Raw genomic sequence first — 20,298 nt, forward strand, 5'->3', positions numbered from 1 at the left:
TTGAAAATCCATCATACTGTATGTTTAATAATAATACAAATTCTTACAATATAATAAAAATTGCAACCAACAATTATATGAATAAAATTATAAAAATAAAAGATCTAAATAAAAAGAGGCAAAAAATTGTTTTTCTGAAGAAAAAAAAAAATTTGGTTCACATTTATGATATAATATAATAATTTATATATAATAAAATGTTTAATATATTTATAATATTTATATAATCATATATATATATATATATATATATATATATAGTCTTAAAAACAAAAGTATTTATTAAATATTTAATAATATATAAATTGAAATAGCTATCTATTGAAAATAGCCTCAGCAACAAATTTTTTTTTAAATGTAATTTCCATCAATGTCATTTGTATCATTTGAGATTTTGTGGAAATGACACTGTTTGTGTAAATGTTTATGATTTTTATAACAAAAATGACAGAATTCTGCTTGCAATCCATTTATTTTCAAGGATGAACATTATTATTAATAGACAAATTAAGTAAATTAGAGTGTGAAAGTATTTTTAAGAGTTTACTTCCTAAACTTCCACAGGGCCAAAAGTGCCAATATATTTAAGAAACATCCCGCCGCTCTCTCTGGTGGGCAAACAGACGCTTTGAATGTGTGATTATTAATGCTTTGCTCCCGGTGCTGTTTATGTTTGCTTCTTACGGTGTTTTGCATTCTCTCTATTTCAGGAAAGCCTGAACGTGGTGAAAATAAATGTACCGCACACAAACACAAGCGCGCCTCAGACACACTCACGCAAATCCGCTCTCAGTGCTCTGTTGTAGCGTATCGACTTGACAAAATGTTACAATTACTGCAGGCTACTGCCAGCTGTGTGTTTTACTGTGTGATTTGAATCTCATTAAAGGTGCGTGCAATCATTTTTTCCTCATTAAAATTTAACACGTAAAGAATTGAAGGATACATTTGAGGAAATAAATATGGTTAAAATCATATCAGTAGCCTAATAAAAGCTGCTTAATTTTATATGGAAGGGTCAACATTTTAAGATCACTTGACCTGCTGTATACTCATTTACTAACTTTGACTCATTATTCGACATATTCGTTTATCAAATCATTCACAATGCTGAATCTTTACTAATGCATTTTGCTACTGAATGCAAATGTGTCTGTTTTTCTTTCCCACAAACCTCCGCCAGAGTTTCAGTGGGCATCTGTGTGTGTGTGTCGTTCTGGTGTTTTTGTAATGTGAATGCATTCCAGCTATCTAATTGCGGTGGAGAGCAGCTAGCTGTGTTGGTGTGCTGGGAATAAATGAGCTCAGGGCGTCACAGACTGATAGAGCACCATGTGAACGTGTGTTTTGTCTGAGAGAGAGAGAGAGAGAGATACTGAGGGATGGAGAGAGAGAAACAAAGAAAGATAGGCCGAGAGAAAGCCCATATATCTTAGCAGCATCGTTGTCTGCTCTGTGATAACGAGGTGAAAGTGCGTGTTGAAGATTGATGCTGGATCTGTGTGAGCGCAGGAGAGAAACAGGCGGGAATAGATTACAAAACCTGTGGACGGTATAGCCTCAGTTAGGATACAGTGCTCAGTCTGGTTCTTTTCACACACGGTTCAGTTATAAACAACCACATACTATAAACAAAGTGACTCACTTAAATATTCTGAACTCAGATATGAATTTTGATGGTACGTTCAAGTTTTTTTTGTTTATTGTGAAGACTCTAGTGGTCAATCAATGTTTTTTATAGCCATTATTTTAGAGAGGAGAGATGAGTGGCGGAAAAGTGTGTGTGTATCACATGATTTTTCAGTTGCACAACATTGCCGCAATAAAAAATGATTACAAAATATTTACTAAAGTATTTTGAAAATGAATAATATAATTATATAAAGGTCCAAATAATTTTAGATGTACAACACTGCTGCAATACATTTTTTATATAACATTTACTTAAATATTTAAAAAATAAATAATAAAAAAATTAATCAATTTGAAAAAATAATGCAATAAAAATGCAATAAAAATATTTCTGTAAAAAAATTATGTATACTTTAGATGCACAACATTGCTGCAATAAAGTTAATATTTGTTTTACATATTTATGAACATATTTAAAATAATTTATTTGATCAGTTAATCTATATGAAACAAATATTTGGACCTGACTTGATGAATTCGAAGTTAGATGCACAACATTGCTGCACTGCAATAACATTTTCTTTTATATAATATTTAGAAAAATTATTGTAAAAAATAATCTGGAAAATAATTGATAAAATATATCTGTAAGAAATGTTTATAATTTAGATGCAATAAAATGAATAGCAGCTAGTTGCTCATAATGTACAAGTTGCTCTTCAGTGACAACCTTGGTGATATATATATATATATATATATACCGGTTGACCACTATTTTCTAGTATTATGGAAATACAATCTCTGTTATTTAATTTCATTACTGTGATCACAGGCATTATTCATAGCTATTGTGACAACAGCAAAGGAGCGTGACTTCAGGTATTTGTTCATACAGACAGTATTGGAGATGCTTCTGTAAGCTGTTGTATGAACAGGGCTATTTGAGAGTCACATCTGTTGGTAAACATGACTTTCAATCCCAAACACAGACTGACTGAACGTAGCTTTGGTCATTGACATGTGTAGCTGTTAGTCCTCTCAACACACACCTCACGATCACACACTCTCTGTGCTTTGAACCGGCCCTGTGGATGTACTGTTGTGGAGACGCCATGGTCGATTGCATTACAGATCAGAGAGAGAGGAAGGCATGAAAAATAGCAGAAAACAGGTTTGTAGAAAATGGACCTGCAGAGGTTTTTCAGTGAAAGAGAAAAGTGGCTAAACCAGGAGCCATCCCACCTTAATTTGCCTCACATTTACCGCTCTTCACCTCCTTTTTTACCTCTTACGACCCCATTTCTCCTATCTATACCCCTGCATAATGGAGTTCAGGGCAGAGCGTTTATATCAAGGTTTTCTATTACCAAAGTCCTGACGTGTCTGCAGGAACTGGAGTGGACACTGTATCATTAGCTATATATGTATAAAGAGACTGCGCTTCCCAGAAAAGCTCTCAGCGTTTTGAACGGCTCTGCCAAATACAGACACTCTCCTGCTACTGATGAGGCTCAGTGTGTAGTTTTAACAATTTTACGGAGCTACTGAGTGGAAGAGAGAGTTAATTTCATTATGATTATTTATTGCAATTAATTCTTTCATGCTGCCTGTCTCCTATAAACGTTTAAAATTTAAAGGAATAGCTCATGCAAAAATTTGAATTGTCATCCTTTACTCCCCCCACATGTGATTCCAAACCGGTATGACTTTCTTCCATCCGTGGAACACAAAAGTAGATGTTTAGTTGAATGTTTTCCGTAAAAAGAAAGCAGATAAAGATGAATGGTAACAAGCTTTAAAAATTACAAAAAGCACCATAAAAGTAAAATACCAGGACTTTTGTGATATATTTTACAAAGCTGCAGAAGACTAAAGAAAGGCATTTTGCAGAAGAAAGCAAGTCATAAAGATTTGGAATGGCATGAGGGAGAGAAAATTACAGAATTTTAATTTTTGCGTGAACTGTCCCTTTAAGACTAAATGTCTACACAACATAATCTTGCATTCTGTATCTGCAAAGACATGGTTTCAGTTTCCATATTAATTTATCTGCTAAAAAGGTGATGCAATGGCTCTTTATTCAAGGAATCTTAGAACCTGTCGGAGATACTGGCCACAAACCCTTGGGAAAATTCCACTGGAATAGAGTGCTTAAACTGATGAGAGTGGGTGTATAAAAGAGAGCGAAAGAGGCTGAGACACACACACACACACACAGAGAGAGAGACAGAGTATGTGGGTGGCTGTAGGTTTGAATAATGATTTTGGAGACGTGCACAGTGCTGTTCTCTTTGTAAATGTTAGATTACATCCAACATGAAGAAACTTGATAAAACCGAGTGAAACCAGAGCTAGAAATATCGATTTCAACTACTAAAGATATCTCAAATGGGAATAGTTCACACAAAAAGATAGATAGATAGATAGAATTTCCAGTATTCCAATGCATGTCTGAATGACTAGAAAACATCCTGCATATATGCTAAATACTGCATTGTTAGTCATAAATTCACCACTGACCTGTAAGACTGACCTTTAACTTTTGGCCCCTATTGAGCAGATGGGTCAACACAGCTCAGCAAGATTCCGCTTTCACTGCCTCAGGCCTTCAGCAGTACTTTTCACAAGTCTTGGGTTTGTTTGATGTGGTGCGATGAGATGGTGTGTGTTCACTGCTTTTGTTACAGAGTGGAAGAAGTTCAGGATTTTAAGAGCACTCTTTAATAGGATAAACACCACAAAATAGCACTGCTCGCTGGAAGACTTACAACTGACTGCAATAGAATTTGACATTTATGTGATAACAGAAAGCATACATATATCATGCACAAATATTGGACGAAATAGTCCATTTTAATTAGATTAAACTCATTTGGAAAGTATTTTTACAATATTCCTCTCACCTTTATCAGCCGTCTTGGATTAATTTTTCCCCCAGAATGCAGTGCATTCTGGGATTGTTTTATCCTCAAAGATTACTGTTATAATTTGGCCAAAATGAGGCACAGTATCTTATATCAAAATGTATGTTTTTTAAGATTGTAAAAGTTCATTTAAAATTAAACTTTAATTTTGTATTTTTAAAAATGTGTGAAAATTCTCATGTAATTTTATTGACAGTCATAGTTATAAAAAGTAGGAAATCAAAGTTAGCTCAGTCTCGAGATAAGATTTTAATAATTTGTTTTGGCTTCAGTATGGTGACTAAAATTATTTATTTAGGATATTTTAATATTTTTCTCACACAGATCTACCTTTCTTCAAAGTTAAGTTACTCTAATTAAACACACTTATTATTTATTAGTTAAAACTAAGAATGGCAGGATGGAAGATCTCTGGAAGCAGAATTAAGTGTCCCTTCTGTAGAGGATTTAAGCTAAGATTTTAATAATATTGTCTGGCGCAAAACTCTGGCGCAAAACTTTCCCCTTTATGGCAGCCTGCTGATTTACTGTATGGTCTTTACAGTGCTTTAAATGGCACATTGGAAATGAGTCTTTACATTTATATTCACATTTATGCATTTGGCTGACGCTTTTATCCAAAGCCACTTACATTGCATTGGATGTCTACATTTTATCAGTTCATGCATTTCCTAAGAATCAAACCCATGACCTTGGCATTGCTATAGCTATGCCAGGGGTGTCCAAACCGGGTCCTGGAGGGCCACTGTCCTGCAGAGTTTAGCTCCAAACCTAATTAAACACACCTGAACCAAAGCAATCAAGATCTTCAGACTCACTAGAAACTTCCAGCCAAGTGTGTTGGACCTGGTTGGAGTTAAACTCCTCAGGACATTGACCCTCCAGGAGCAGAACTGGATGCCCCAGAGCTATGTTCAACCATTCAACCTACTTTATCCGTTTTCTCATTAATACCATCACCTTTCTTCTTCTCTTTCTCAGGCCGAGTTCTCTGCGGCGGCGGTGTTGCATCAGGCCCGGCGGGATCAGGTGGCAGACACATGTCGCGCCCACAGCGTGTCCAGCCGCAAGCGCCGCGTCCTGACTCCCAGCGACCTCAAGCACCTGGTGGTGGACGAGGAGCACGAGCTCATCTACTGCTACGTCCCCAAGGTGGCCTGCACCAACTGGAAGCGAGTCATGATGGTGCTGAGCGGCCGGGGCAAGTACAGCGACCCCATGGAGATTCTGTCCAACGAGGCCCACGTGCCCTCCAACCTCAAGACCCTCAACCAGTACAGCATTCCCGACATCAACCACCGGCTCAAGAGCTACCTCAAGTTCCTCTTCGTGCGCGAGCCCTTCGAGCGGTTGGTGTCGGCCTACCGTAACAAATTCACGCTTCGATACAACACCTCGTTTCACAAACGCTACGGGACGAAGATCGTGCGGCGGTACCGCAAGAACGCAACAACCGAGGCCCTGCAGAGCGGCGCCGACGTGAAGTTCCAAGAGTTCGCTGAGTACCTGGTGGACCCGGGCACTCAGAGAGAAGCTCCGCTCAACGAACACTGGCAGACGGTCTACTCGCTCTGCCACCCCTGCCACATCCACTACGACCTGGTGGGCAAGTACGAGACTCTGGAGGAGGACGCCAACTACGTGCTCAAACTGGCAGGGGTGGGCGACTCCTTGCGCTTCCCGACGTACGCCAAATCCACCCGTACCACCGACCAAATGGCAGCCATATTTTTCAACAACATCAGCTCTCAGCAGCAAGGCCAGCTGTACCAACTCTACAAACTGGACTTTCTAATGTTCAACTACTCCATTCCCAGCTACCTAAAACTGCAGTAGACACACGTACGCAGCTGCGCACATGTTCCGAGCTTGTTCAACAAGGTTGAGCAATGGGAGTAGCGCCGTCGTTGAAAGACACAGGCGGGGGAATCAACCGAGCACTCAAATGTAAAATTGTATTTATATCCGCAGGGACGGTTGCTTTATTTCGAGACGAGACTAAGGAGCTATCGGTCAACTGCAAATGCGGACCACTTTGAAAGTCTGATGTATTTGCCCATTGAATTGTACATTTTCAGTGTTTCCAAACATCAAAAGCAATATGACAGATTCTGAGCTATACCTGCTCAAACGGTTTATCTATTAATATACTCAGCCAGCTGCCGCCGCCATTATTGAAGCTTCACAGAAAGGAGCGCCTAGACTAATAATAAGACTCGAGATACAATCAGACTTGTTCTGACTTCAATTCCCCACTTCTAATTTTGTGTTCCCTTTGGAAGTTCCCTCGCTTCTCTCCCATACTCAGACGGCCTTTGTGTGTGTGTCTATTTATACAGTGCATATTTAAAGGTGCACACTAAAATAAGAAGACAAAAAAAGAGGCATTGAACGATGCCTCCCGAAGGGGGCGTGTCCAAATGTGAGTGACAGGCAGGGGCTCCACCCACTGGGTCAGCAGGGAGCATCTGTAGCAGTCGGGAGGTCAGAGGTCACTGCGGGTTGGCCTCAAGCACACTGTTCCCACAACCCCTCCTCCCTCAGTTGGTCTTCTTAAAGTAGGATTTTGTTTTATTTTGTATTTGTTTATAATGGAAAAAGTTGCTGCGAGCAGCACGTTATAATATTACTCTGTGAAATAGAGATGAAAAAGACTTAATATTTTGTTTGCAGGAAAGGAAATCAGCTTAGAGCTAGAGACTTTCTGAGGTTTAATTGTCATAATTCGTTCATATTTCGTCTTGCCTCATATGCAGAACACTGTTGCTGGGATACCTCGCTGGTTGTTTTGTGACGGGTGTACAGAAACGGGCAGGACTTTGTTTTCTGAGCTGTTCTCATGGGAAAGTTTCACACAGTGGTGCGTGTTTGAGAGAAAGAGAGAGAGAGAGAAAATGCAGGCAAATCTGTTCCATCCATTAGATGATTTAAACGTCTTTCCCAATTTGAGTTCAAAGGAACACCCTTTAATTTTGCAAGCTGTCTTTTATGATCCTAATTTGCTTTGACTGTGCACAAAAATTATGAAAATTGCTTATTTATGTGCGCGATGGCCACAAGTGGGTGCGTCCTAGTGCTTTATCTCAATGGCTTTGTCAGTAGCAAATCTTGACTCTGGCTAAAGGCTTCTGTTAGCTCCCTCCCTCCCACATCTCTTTGCTTTTTAGGAAAAGTCCTGGGCTTATTTGGCCTGAATAAGTGAGTGCTGATTAGCAGGATTTTAAGTCCTGTCGAGCAGGGTCTTTAATGAAGACCACACACACACTCACACACACTTGTGGCAGCACCCTAGTGATGCAGAGGGTAAAACGTGGCAAAAAAGCAAGGGAGAAGAAAAAAATATTTTCAAACCAAGCCACGTTATCAAGCTCTCTATGCAGTACAGCTATTCCTTTCTCACGCTGCTTTTCCTAAATCTTATCCTACCCCCCAAAAATGAAAAAAGCTTTAAAAAAAAAGATTACAATTCTCATGCAGATTCCTTAACATGGAAAACCAGTAATTACAAAACTATTTCTTTTAACCGAGTTGTCATTTAGTAGCCTAATTATGGTAACTGACTGGCTGGTTAGGACAAAAACTCGGATTTACTTGCCAGAGATTCCAGTTGATAAATTTAGCATGTGTTATCTTTCACAAAGACACATAAAGCCTTTATCTAGTTGTTATTAGATTGTCTGTTCAAATCTCTGCTCTCCTCTTCGCCAGAACAGGAAATGAATCTGAAGCAAAACGAATCACTCATGTCTGAACTTCTTTTTTGAATCATCAGCTCAGAAAACAAAGTATGCCTGAATGGTTTCTCAGTTTATAAACTGTTTATTTCATTTGTTCTGTAACAACAAACACGCTACAGCCTCATTAGCGCCCACACGACAGCCACGCTAATACACGCATTAGCGCCCACATTAGCAGGCACAGTGCCTTTCAAACTGTCACTCTATCACATGTAGAACAGCTCACTCACGTTGCATGCAGCATTTTTCATTTTTGGAAATACAAAACATGATTTGCTTTCTTTATGATTCATGCTTCCAGCTGAGCACTTCCCCAGATGGAGGTTTTATCACATTTAGCTAACTTTACACACTGTAGAACAGAACAGCTAGGCTCACCATCTTACTTGTTACTCTATGTGCCTGTTTAATAATCAGTGTCTACATTGGTTCAATGTTTCCATATTTGTTTTCAGCGCGTGTCTGCTCGCTTTCTTGAGCTCACAAACATTCTCCAACTATCCGCAGTTTAATTAATTAATTTATTCCTCCTCTGTATTCAGGATGGACTCTGCCGGGTCACTGGGTCGGACCCTCGCACTGTAAATGGGAAAAATACAAACCAAGTGAACTGTCGGATCAATGCGCTCCCTAGAGAACGCGCTCACACTCTCTCTCTCTCTCTCTCTCTCTCCTCTGTTTTCTCAATAAAGCTGAAACTGAAACCCTTAGCAGCCAATTTGTCACTGTCTGTGTCTCCACATAATCATTAAACTCGTGTGAAAATGTTGTCAGTTGTTAAAGGAATCTTTTTTAACACAGCTGTTCCTACTCATTTGGCATGGTTTCCAGCACTTTATGCTAAGATGATCTATAGGAAAACATCAAATCTTTTTTAGATCCTGCACCGCGTGGCCCTGCTCACAGCTTCTTATAGGGGATTTGTTCAATTACAATGTTCCTTAAATCCTGAGGGAGTTTAATGGGCCTTATTCAAAATAAGTAGAGGCTGAATGTGATCCCTCACCTTTGGATAAACAACTTCTAAGTTTGTCTGTGAGCTTACAGTGTAGTTTGAAACCATTTATGGCTACTGTAGCTCAGCTGCTTGTGGCCAGTAATGCCAAGGAACGGCTTTATAGTATACCTGAAAAAGAAAATGTGAAAACAAGTCATGTTCATGCTTATCAATGGGAATCATATAGAATTTAATAAATTTAGTTCATGAACAGACCTATTAATGATTCTTTTACTACTTTGAGGTAATAAAATGCAATTCCATTGCCAAAAGAGTTCATTTGGTCTAAAACACATTTAATTAAATAAATAACTGCCATTAACTAGCCTATATAAAATGAATACTAAGCAACAACGAACAAATTTTCATAAATTACTAGGCTACTGACAAAACTCATGAGGTGTTGTTATGTGAATAACCAGTCAGTAACTACACTCACTGAAGTCTCACTGTACAACAACTTAATTTTAAAATTGTAAATTAGATTTTTTTTAAATTCATTAAAAAGAATGACTCCTCATAAGAGGACGACACTGGTTTCGCTCTATGTTTATGATTCATTAAAATGAATCAAGTCATAAGAGTGATTGTTCAGGAAACGGAATACACTTGTTGTGCTCTATGTTTATGATTCATTAAAAATCGAATCATAAGAGTCATTGTTTAGGAAACGGAATACACTGGTTGTGCTCTATGTTTATGACTCATTAAAAATCGACCCATAAGAGACATTGTTTAGGAAACGGAATACACTGGTTGTGCTCTATGTTTATGACTCATTAAAAATCGACCCATAAGAGACATTGTTTAGGAAACGGAATACAGTGGTTGCGCTCTATGTTTATGATTCATTAAAAAGTATCGACTCATAAGAGTCATTGTTCAGGAAACGGAATACAGTGGTTGCGCTCAATGTTTATGATTAATTTAAAAGAATCGACTTATAAGAGTCATTGTTCAGGAAACGGAATACAGTGGTTGCGCTCTATGTTTATTATTTATTTAAAAAATCGACTCCTAAGAACCATTGTTCAGGAAACGGAATACAGTGGTTGCGCTCAATGTTTATGATTCATTTAAAAGAATCGACTCATAAGAGTCATTGTTCAGGAAACGGAATACAGTGGTTGTGCTGTATGTCTATGATTCATTAAAAAGATCCAACTAAAAAGAGTCATTTGTTCAGTAATCGGACATAGGTTAATCACCTACACCTGTATGTGTCGCGCTGTAGAGTCACTAGCGGTTGTGCAGTGAATTGTAGTGCAGAAAACACCGTCAGAATATTTTACTGCTTTGAGGAAAGAATGTGAGAGAACTGTTAACGTAAAGTCATTAGGTTCGGTTCTGAATTGATTAAATGAAGGTCTTTGAGGAGGAATTAATAAGTAGACTTTGCCAGGTTAGAGGCTTAAAATAGTTTTGTTTGAGGCACTTAGTGCTACCATAAAATGTGGCAAACATATGTAAACTAAAGTTTCTTTCTCTGAAATTCTATATAGGCCCCCCTAATATTATAATATTCAATTATTTTGGAAAGACAAAAATTCACATTATAAGTCTTGTGTTTTGGACTGGCACTTTAGTTTTTTTGCTATCAACTATTTTAGATTAACCCAAACTAACTGAAAAGTGGTTGACTGTTTACATATCAATCAACAATATGCTGTTTTCTGTAAGAAGCTACAAAGCAAACTAGACTTTATTCTTCAAATATGTGGTTTTGCGAGACTAAATACTCCCTAATAATATCATCATTACTGTATCAAAGAACCCAGTTATTAGCCTCTTAGCAAGGCCATGTTTTTTGAGTCTCTGACAATATGGCTGACCTTGTGGTGCTTGCAGGGCCTCCCAGGACTTGTGGTGAGTCCAGATGTGTTTGGTTATATGAGCGCCCCGCTATATCCCAGCAAGATTTGAAATGGGACCTTTGAAGATTTGATGCAAGAGGAAACGCAAAAGCGTGCCAAGCTTTTGTGCCACATAGGTGCAACAGATCTGCGTTACAGGCTGCCAGAAAAATGTGTGTCACTTCACTGTGAAGAAAGATTCATGTGCAGTCTTTGTGCTTCAGTAGCGGGTTGTCACTTTGGTGTCAAAAGCGAGATTGCAGCCAAAACCTAACTTCGCGTTGAAAATCCAGAGCTTTGGGGTTTTTTCTTGCTGAATGTGCAATTCTCATGCTACTGCACCTGCTATGGTCGTCCCCACTCCACCCTCCACCATAACCTCTCAACAACGCTCAGAATACACCAATTCATTTACAGCTAGGGCGAAGTTCATCCTCTGAATTAGGTCCTTCAGCCACATCAAACTTGGCATTGCGATAGGGTTTGGGTTTTCTCAGCGAACATGTGCAGGGTCGAGCTGGCAACAGTTCTCTGTCATTATCTAACTTATGAAATGATGATGTTTGTGGGAATTTATATGTTGTTCCCTTAGGGACCGCTACGCTGTTTACTGCTAATATGCAGGCGTAGATGAAAACGACTATAATTTGGTATAATCTCCAAGCTCTAAAACCCAACTCGCAAGATATTTTGACTGAAGTGTTCCTTAATTCCCAAGGATGAAATTGGTTGTGGTTCAATCACAGCTGAGATTTTCCATCCATTCATTTCCCTGAGAAGGGTTTCTCAGTGCTGTATACTTGATTAATCCATAGCAATCCATTTGCACAACAGCTGAACTCCTTCAACCCTTTGGCTTCAGCTTCAGCTTGAGGAGGAATTTAACACCAGAATGGCAGAAACCGCTCTCTGTTGGTGTCTAAGCATGACAGCTTTTGCTGACATCTTTCTCTCTCATGGCTGATTTGAGCAAATACTGATGATAAAGAGGAAAAGGATGAAGCAAACATTTTCAAAACATGTTTAAATTAAAGTCATGACAGTTGACCCAAAAAATACAAATTCTGGCATCATTCACTCACCCTCATTTCGATCTAAACCTCTTTGACTTGTTTTCTTCTGGAGAACACAAAAGATGATATTTTGGAGAATATTTCAATAGTTTTTCTCTAAAACCAAGCTGAACCCCATTGACTTTCACTGTATGAACAAAAGAGACATTTTTCAAAATATCTTCTTTTGCGCTTCACATATGAAAGGAACTCATACAGGTTTGGAACGACATGAGAGTGAGCAAATGATAACATTTTCTGTAACATTTTTCTTCATTTTTTGGTGAATTATCGCTTTAAAATATCCCTGCACTGGCATGCCACATTTCAAAACGATTTCAGGTCAAAAATGGTGCTGGATAAAATGAAAATGTTCGATAAGTAGTCCAAATGGAGAAATAAAAGTGACCACAGTGAGCAAAGAGCATGCTGTAAAGTCCAGCGGCCCTCACAACTGATTGAAGTGGAGTTGTTGGATGAAGTCCTTTAGTCTAAACCATCATTTTGGCTTGTATTTAACTTTCATCCCTCATGCTCGTGCCAGGGGATGACTCCAAATCCCATCTTTAAGATGTACCCGATGATTAGTGATGGCAAAGGCATATGACTTTGAGCATAGTGCATGAGTTATACAGACTACTCTTACGGTGCTTTATTATCCAAAATCCTTGATCCCAATCCTCATAACATTTCCTCATTTAAGTTCTACAAAATAAGAAAATCAGGGTGAGTAAATGATGCCAGAATCTTCATTTAAAGTGAACGGTCTCTTTAAGAAACTAAAGCTGGTTATTGGAACAGGGTAGCTGGTTTTTGCTAGCCCAAGGTGGTCTACCAGGACAAAACCTGGTCCACCATGTACTAGTCAAGCAAATAAACCATTCAGACCAGCTTGGCCCAACTAGAGACCATTTAAAACCTCTAATTTTCCAGCAGGAAACAACAAAAACCCACAAAAATCAAAGTCACTTTTTAAAGTCATTGCTCTGATTAGCTCCACAAGAGCAGTACATTGGCTTGATGACCTGTTTGTTGTTAGTGGTGAACATGAGGGATGCGGGCTGTGGGCTACATTGGGGGATTGGGTCTGCTTTAATAGTGCTAAACAGCATGGTCCCTCTGGCTCGATTTGGGGGCCGTTTATGAGCAGGCTCAAATTTCACCACACCGCTCAAATAACCCCATTAAACCCTGAAGACAGGAGAGTTCAACAACCATCATTAACATGGCCTGTCTAGACTCCCAAACACTCACACAGAGGCCTTTTGTTTTAGACTGTCGACAATAATATACTAGACATGTCAAAAATGTTGAGTGATAAGTGATGTCTGGAAAGTGTGTGTAATCTAGTCGCATTTAATAGCCAATAATGAGATTTGTAAAAGGTAATAAAATAAATAAGCTAATGTGTGAATAAAGTAATAGCAGGCCACCAAACTGCAAATCAAGTGACAAAACTGAGCTTGGTTAATGAGTTTGAAAAGCTCAGTTTGACAAAACTGCTGACAGGTGGAGTAAAGCGCAAATTTTAGGAGCACACTATGAAGTGCCTGATGTATTTTTTTTGGCAGTGCTCTTCGTAATCAAATAAAACCCCTTTATGGTTCACGTTTTATTGTTTATTTAAGCGAATACCTTCTGCTAAAATGTACATAAAGCTTTCTCATAAAAGCACAAGAGGTTTCTAAATCGATGAGAGGTTTCGCTGCATCCCTGCAGTTCGAAAGACATCATATACAGGTAATTACAGTCGACAGAATTAAATTAGGGCCTCAGGAGTCCAAAGGATGAAAAAAATAAACATCAGGATATTGGACATACATTTTAATTGAACCTTTATTAAACATTTTGAGTATCAAAAAAGCATGGCAAGAAAGAAACACAAAGAATCCCCCACTGGTGCCATTAGAAACAATTTTTTTTCCCCATAGAAAAATGCTGTTCATGGCACCTTAGTAACAATGTACAAAAATCTTTACACACACACACATATATATATAAGACTTCATTTAGAGTGTCTATGTTGCACATTCACTCCATTTCGTTTGGTTGCATACATGACCATTAAACACGGACGTAATTGGAGACCGAAAAACAAAGTCTGACATTTCCAATCGATACTCAGACCGTTGTGTTTCTCTTTAAACGAGCAGTTGAAGGTCTATTCCCTTTTCTCAAAGCTGATATATATTAGTACTCTATTAAGCAATACAAAGCAATACTTTAACTCTCAAACTGCATTACAGAGGTTTATATGAATTGATCTGGCACTGGTTGAGTAAAACTGTGCAGCTATACTTGTAATAAGGTCTGACTTGATTGGACAGACATGAGGACCTGGTCTCAAGTCTCAAAAGAGACGACAAAGCAACATGGGTAAATAAGTAAAGAAAGACAAAGACAAATAAAAAAAGTACAATCACCAGACATATTCTTGTTTTTAGGGTTTGTATTTGGTCCTTCCACTGCTATAGTGCTGATAAAGTGAGCATTAAAGAAGCTTTTCGTACCGCCAGACACATGCACCAGAAATCACCCTGTTTGAAATGATGGAGAAGCTTTGCCGCTTTTCGAATCTTTCGAGGCAGCTAATAAATCATCTGGCACTTTAAGAAGAGTCACGAACTGAATAAGTTTGTTTTTATGCCCGACAAGCAGCCATTCAAGGCAATAAGTGAAGACAGCAAGTATGGAATATTTTGATCTGCGGGTCAAAGGTCAAAGAAAGACCTTAGTCACCCACATCACTGTCCTGGTCCCCGATGATCCACAAGAAGTGGAAGCTGAGAGCCAGGAGGGCGGTTCCCAACAGGTCGCCCAGTGCTGTCAGATACGGGATAGAGAAACTGTCCGGATCCTTCCCGCTTTTCCACATGGAGTGCACCATCCAGTCAGAAATGCAAAGCAACAAGAACACCTGGGATGAAGAGAAAACGCACACAAGAACGTTTTCAAGCTGCGCTCTTGCGTAAAACCACGGTCCCTTCCGCTGTACCTTTGGATGAACTTTCCCACACAATCACACACACACACACACACACACAAACAGGAAGCTCTAAACCAAAAAGCGACAGACGGAGTTATTCTAGAAGCAACACAATGTTTTTGTTTATGGAGCTTCTTTGAAAAGCTCGTCTCGGAAATTAAACAAGATCCCATTCTTTTGAAAAACGGCGTTCACATTTAAGACAAATATCCGAAACGGCTTCAGATCTAAACATCATAAGGCTTTTCATCTAGCGCGCAGCTCATTAAACACCAGCAAATTAGCCCCGTGTTTGTCTTCGCTGAGCATCGCAGACTATTAAAATGCTCTTTTGAATCAGTGCGGCCCAGTGGATGCCAGCTTGTTTGCTTAATGGAGATGTAACATTTCAAATCTTCATCTTGCATTCAACTGGAAGTTAAAAAGATGGACCGCAGCAATTCCTGAAGGCTTTTCGCCAGCCGCCCCCGCGTTTCCATGCATGTGTGAGCGAAGGCTTTTCATTTAAGTGAAATAAAAACGAGGCCTGCCCATTAATCAGGCTGACAGGTCGGTGTGAAACTCTATTTGGAGGTCTGACGCTCTGGTTTTCCAGCCGGGCGGCGTTCATTTATATCCGTTATATTAAGGTCAGCGCGAGATGGTTAAAAAGCGATTCGCTCTCTGCTGCAGATTTTAAACTTCAATTTAGGTAGCAGGAAATAAATGGCCATTTTAAAGGCTATTAATTGTGCCTGCCAGGCAAGATGAGTTTTGTGACATTATTTCAATAATTAACCTTGCGACCTTTTGCCTCGCTTTCTCTTTCCCTTTCGCTTTTTATTAGGGTTCTATTAATTAACGATTAAACTGTTAGGAAGGGAATGCCGGAGGCCCTCCGAGTAGCCGAGGAAAGTGATGGTTTGCTAATGTACACAAGCTGTTGAGGCCTGACAAGATTAGCCTTGTAGTTCCACCCTGCGCAAACACACTTTTCCATCACTCACAAGGACAGAGAAAGCAGTCAGAGATGCTGCATGGCTTTCATGCGTACACTCACACACAGACACACACACACACACACACACACACGTCTAAATGAGGATGTATAACACTCCTGTTGTTTTATATAAAGCTAATTATAATCAGTACAGACAGAGTACATATAATGAGTAGCTAAACTCTATTTGAGGTTCCCTTAAGGAAGGTTGTGTCAGATTTAGCTAACTCATAAACTCGCTGAAAGCAAAGGTTAGCACAGTGTCATTTTTAGGTTCACAGTGGCTGCAGAAAAAAGGTTAAAAGTAAACGGAATGTGAACGATACAATTTAGTTTGCAATATGACATATTACAGCTGTTTCTTGTTTGAAAGTACGTAATTTTGTCATAAAACTAGCAAACAGTTCAACAAGCGCTTGAAAACAATAACTATTGTTCGAAAGTTTGGGATCGTTTTTTTCTTAGACGTTTCTTATGCTCATCACGGCTGCATTTATTTGATAAAATAAAGTAAAAACAATAATATTCTGAAATATTATTTCAATTTAAAATAACGGTTTTCTAATTCAATATGCTTTAAAATGTAATTTATTTTGTGATGTAAAGCGGAATTGCCATCTGCCATTACGCCAGTGTGATGGAAATGGAATTTCCAATGCTGGAAACAGTTGTGCTGTCTAATATTTTTTTGGAACTTGTGATACTTTTTTCAGGTTTCTTTGATGAATAAAAAATGAAAAAGAATAGCATTTGGAGTCGGTGCTTTTTTTTTTCTTTCTTTTTTAAAATAAATAATACTATTATTCAGCAAGGATATGTTCACATGATAAAAAGTGATAGTAAATACTTTACTGTTACAAAAGATTTCTGTGGATTTTTTTCTCATCCAAATTTTTGGAAGAGGCAATTCATTGACTGTCCCTGGAGAGGCATGTGAATATCCAATTTAGACCCCTCTGTACAGCGTCACCAAAAATACTTAACAGCTATGTACTGGGAACTTCATTTAACCCTGGAATGTCTTCTAAAGCAGACTCAGTTTTTTCTGGAATTCTATAGATGCCTTGTATTTGAAGACCCATGAAGGTCAGAGGTCAGGGGGCCACTTTCAGGGCACTAGACATACGTTCAACAAGCCAAGCTATAGCTGGCTAATAATGGTGAACTTCTGTTCGAAAGATTTTGTTCTGAGAAGCATAATTTAGCCATATAAGGGTTTTATATAGTGTTTTTTTTGCCCATTTTGTGATAAAAATATACGTAATATAATAAAATATTATAAATATATATTTTATAATCTCAATGTATTGTTTTATAGCTAATTAATTATTATTAACAATTTAAACTTATATTTTTATAGTTTATTATAGTTTTATCATTATTATAGTATTAAGTGTTTTTTTGTGTAATTACAGTTAAATAAATAGTATCCAAAATGAAAATTTGTGCAAATATACTACAATCAATTTATACAATTGAGAAGTTTTGAGAAACATAAGAAGGAGAGTTAGAATTTGATGATTTATGTACACAAATAATTCAAGATACACAAAATAAATATCTGAGCAGCAGAAAAACCCAATTAATGGCCCCACTCATTTTTCCGGTCTCTCTCCTCTCGAATCCTTCTGAAGTCAAGCAGTGCGGCTGCGGATCTCAAAGACGTGTGTGTTTAGGTTAGAGAGGGCGTTTCACGTACAATGTACACATACACACAAACTTCCTAAAAATACCACACATTCCACGCAGTCGCACGCCAGCCGCTGAATGCACTTACTGAGGTTCTCTGCGGGTAATTGATCTTAACTGCGATCCAAACAATTTATGAAAACACCCTTTTGGAATAACCAAACACTCACAGATACATACACACCCACTTACACACACAAACAACACCTGCTCGCTATCGCTAATGCCATCGCTGCTTCATTCAGAGGGGAAATGGGGCGTCTAAAAGCTCTGGGGATTTTCTAAAAGGCTCGTAGGTTTATGATGGAAACAACTGCATGTTGTAACATTGTTACATGTGGGCTGCTGGCGGCACATTCATCGCGATTACACGGAGGATGAAATAGATTCCCCAGACCTGCATCATAAAACGGGTGTCTGGTTTTATGATTATAGCCTGACATTTTAGTCTGCTACAGGAAATAGTGCTTACAGCTGAGCCTCAAATAGGTGTCAGATTTAATAAAAAGATATAGTGATGACAGGTTCTCTAAACAGCATGGAAATAACTGCACCGCACAGCCTGTAAACTTTCATGTGAAGATGTCAGTGCCTTGATGCTCGGTTAGAAGGCCCTATTTTTGTCACGCTCACCTGGAAAAGAGCAGCAGCCAAATACACGACCATGAAGACGGGCGTCAGTGAGGTGTGACCCCTTTCCATCAGATCAATGGTGTACAGGAAGATCAAATGACCAGGGATGACCAGTAACAGCAGTACTTGTGCTGACCTGTGATTGGCCCCTGAAAAAGAGAGGAGGGGGGAAAAAAAAATAAAAATTTTTTTTATCAAATCTGAATAACAACAATGGTAATGATATTAAAGGGGTTATGAATTGAGAAATCAAATTTTTTTCAAATTTTCCTTAATATTTTGACATATAAGAGGTCCAACATTGTACTAGAAAAACTTCCTCATTAATCTAAAAACAGCTTTCATTGAAATCAAGCTGCCAAAATGGTGATTCATATTTCATCTCAGTATGACGTCATACTGCAATGAAAGACTGCCTCTGCAGATCCAACACCTACTTCTACATCATTGCATCTTTAGCCCCGCCCATAAATAATGTAAATAATATGAAATAAAAGAATATTATAAATTAAATACTATATAAATATATTTCATAATATTCAAATTATGATTATTTTCTCATCTAATTATATATCATTAGAATGAAATATTTTTCATTTTTGTATTATTTATATACTTTTATTGTATTTATTTATTTATTTTTCTATCCATTTATTTTTTTTATTTATTTGTATTTTTTATTTTCTCAGTTTTAATTTTAGTTGAGGTTTTATTCATTTTATCTGCTTTTGTCATTTTTATTAGTTTTTAATATTTATATTTAGTTTTATTTCAGTTTTTATTTTAGTATTAGTAACTTTAGCAACTCAGTTTAAACATTTAACATATAATCGCAACATATAATCATTGCAGTTAATAGGGTTCACCGTCTGTTTGATTACATGCAATTTGTAACTATCTGCATGATTTTTACTGTACATTTCTGTCAGTAACCACTAATAACCTACTCCTAAATATAATGTAAAAACGTAACATTTTCTGTAAAGCTGCTTTGCAACGTTTTGTATCGTGAAAAGCGCTATACAAATAAACTTGAATTGAATTGAAATTTAAACTCAATTAAAAAAAATGTATTTCAGTTAGTTGACAAGGCAACATTTCTTCTTTTTTTTAAGACGTTTAAGTTTTTAATATGTAAGATATATAATTTTATTACTTCAGGTTAATTTCAATGAATGAAAATGATTTTTAATACATTTTAGCTTTTCCATAATATTACTTCAACAAAAACAATTGTAATCTTTTACCAAAATAACTTTCCTGTTTATCATAATGGAGGATGAGTGAGCGGAATATTTTCCACAATGATATCCAAGGTGAAATCGGTCATCTTAAAGCATCCAGCATTAAGACACCTGAAACACCACAGACACAAACAACCCTCAACTTGCGATCTGTGCACGTGTGTAGCTGTTTGTAAATAATGTAGCATATTTGATTTATTCTATATATTTTAAGTGAATATGCATATCTTATTCACAAACACGACACTTCTCACTCCATTAGCATCCTGTCAGCCCCCGCAGTATGGCATACCTGTGCACTCAGAGCCCTTGAAGGAGGAAGATTTATGCCCATCTTTCCAGATGGCACTGCTGAGCTTGCAGTGGGCACCGTGCCCCTCATGTACTCGGGCATCTGGACTCTATCCCCAGAGTCCTCTTGTTTCTCTAAGAAAGAGCCCTGCATCAAAGCTTCGGCATCAACATGCCATCCGCAGCCTCTGTTGTTTATAGGAAGCGTTCTCTGCTTTTCTCCGAGATGGATCGTTATACACAACCCACCGTTACACACACTCCATTAAAGCTAATGTATA

The 20,298-nt window shown here is 38.0% G+C and overlaps 2 protein-coding genes across 4 annotated transcripts in view; one reads left to right on the forward strand and one right to left on the reverse strand.

The window, feature by feature from the left end:
* Positions 1–9,003, forward strand: part of LOC107726007 (carbohydrate sulfotransferase 11) — a 45,580-nt gene extending 36,577 nt beyond the window's left edge. For both annotated transcript variants that reach the window (XM_016535460.1, XM_016535459.1), the window contains exon 3: positions 5,538–9,003. In XM_016535460.1, the coding sequence (XP_016390946.1) occupies positions 5,538–6,392 (855 nt within the window). In that variant the 3' untranslated portion in view covers positions 6,393–9,003. The remainder of the gene's footprint in view (positions 1–5,537) is intronic.
* LOC107726006 (solute carrier family 41 member 2-like) overlaps positions 1–20,298 on the reverse strand; it is a 38,337-nt gene that overhangs the window by 5,495 nt on the left and 12,544 nt on the right. The window contains exons 9-10 of one of the 2 annotated variants that reach the window (XR_001638204.1): positions 18,483–18,631; positions 14,181–15,112 (exon numbers count right to left, since the gene is read on the reverse strand). Coding sequence is in view for 1 of the 2 variants with exons in the window: in XM_016535458.1 (XP_016390944.1) it covers positions 14,927–15,112; positions 18,483–18,631 (335 nt within the window). In the remaining variant the exon portion in view is untranslated. Of the gene's footprint in view, positions 1–13,992; positions 15,113–18,482; positions 18,632–20,298 lie in introns of those variants that run through there. The other variant, XM_016535458.1, reaches the window with a different exon arrangement.

Source organism: Sinocyclocheilus rhinocerous, unplaced genomic scaffold (assembly GCF_001515625.1).
Source record: "Sinocyclocheilus rhinocerous isolate Xijiao unplaced genomic scaffold, SAMN03320098_v1.1 scaffold395, whole genome shotgun sequence".
In the NCBI taxonomy this organism is placed as follows: domain Eukaryota; kingdom Metazoa; phylum Chordata; class Actinopteri; order Cypriniformes; family Cyprinidae; genus Sinocyclocheilus; species Sinocyclocheilus rhinocerous.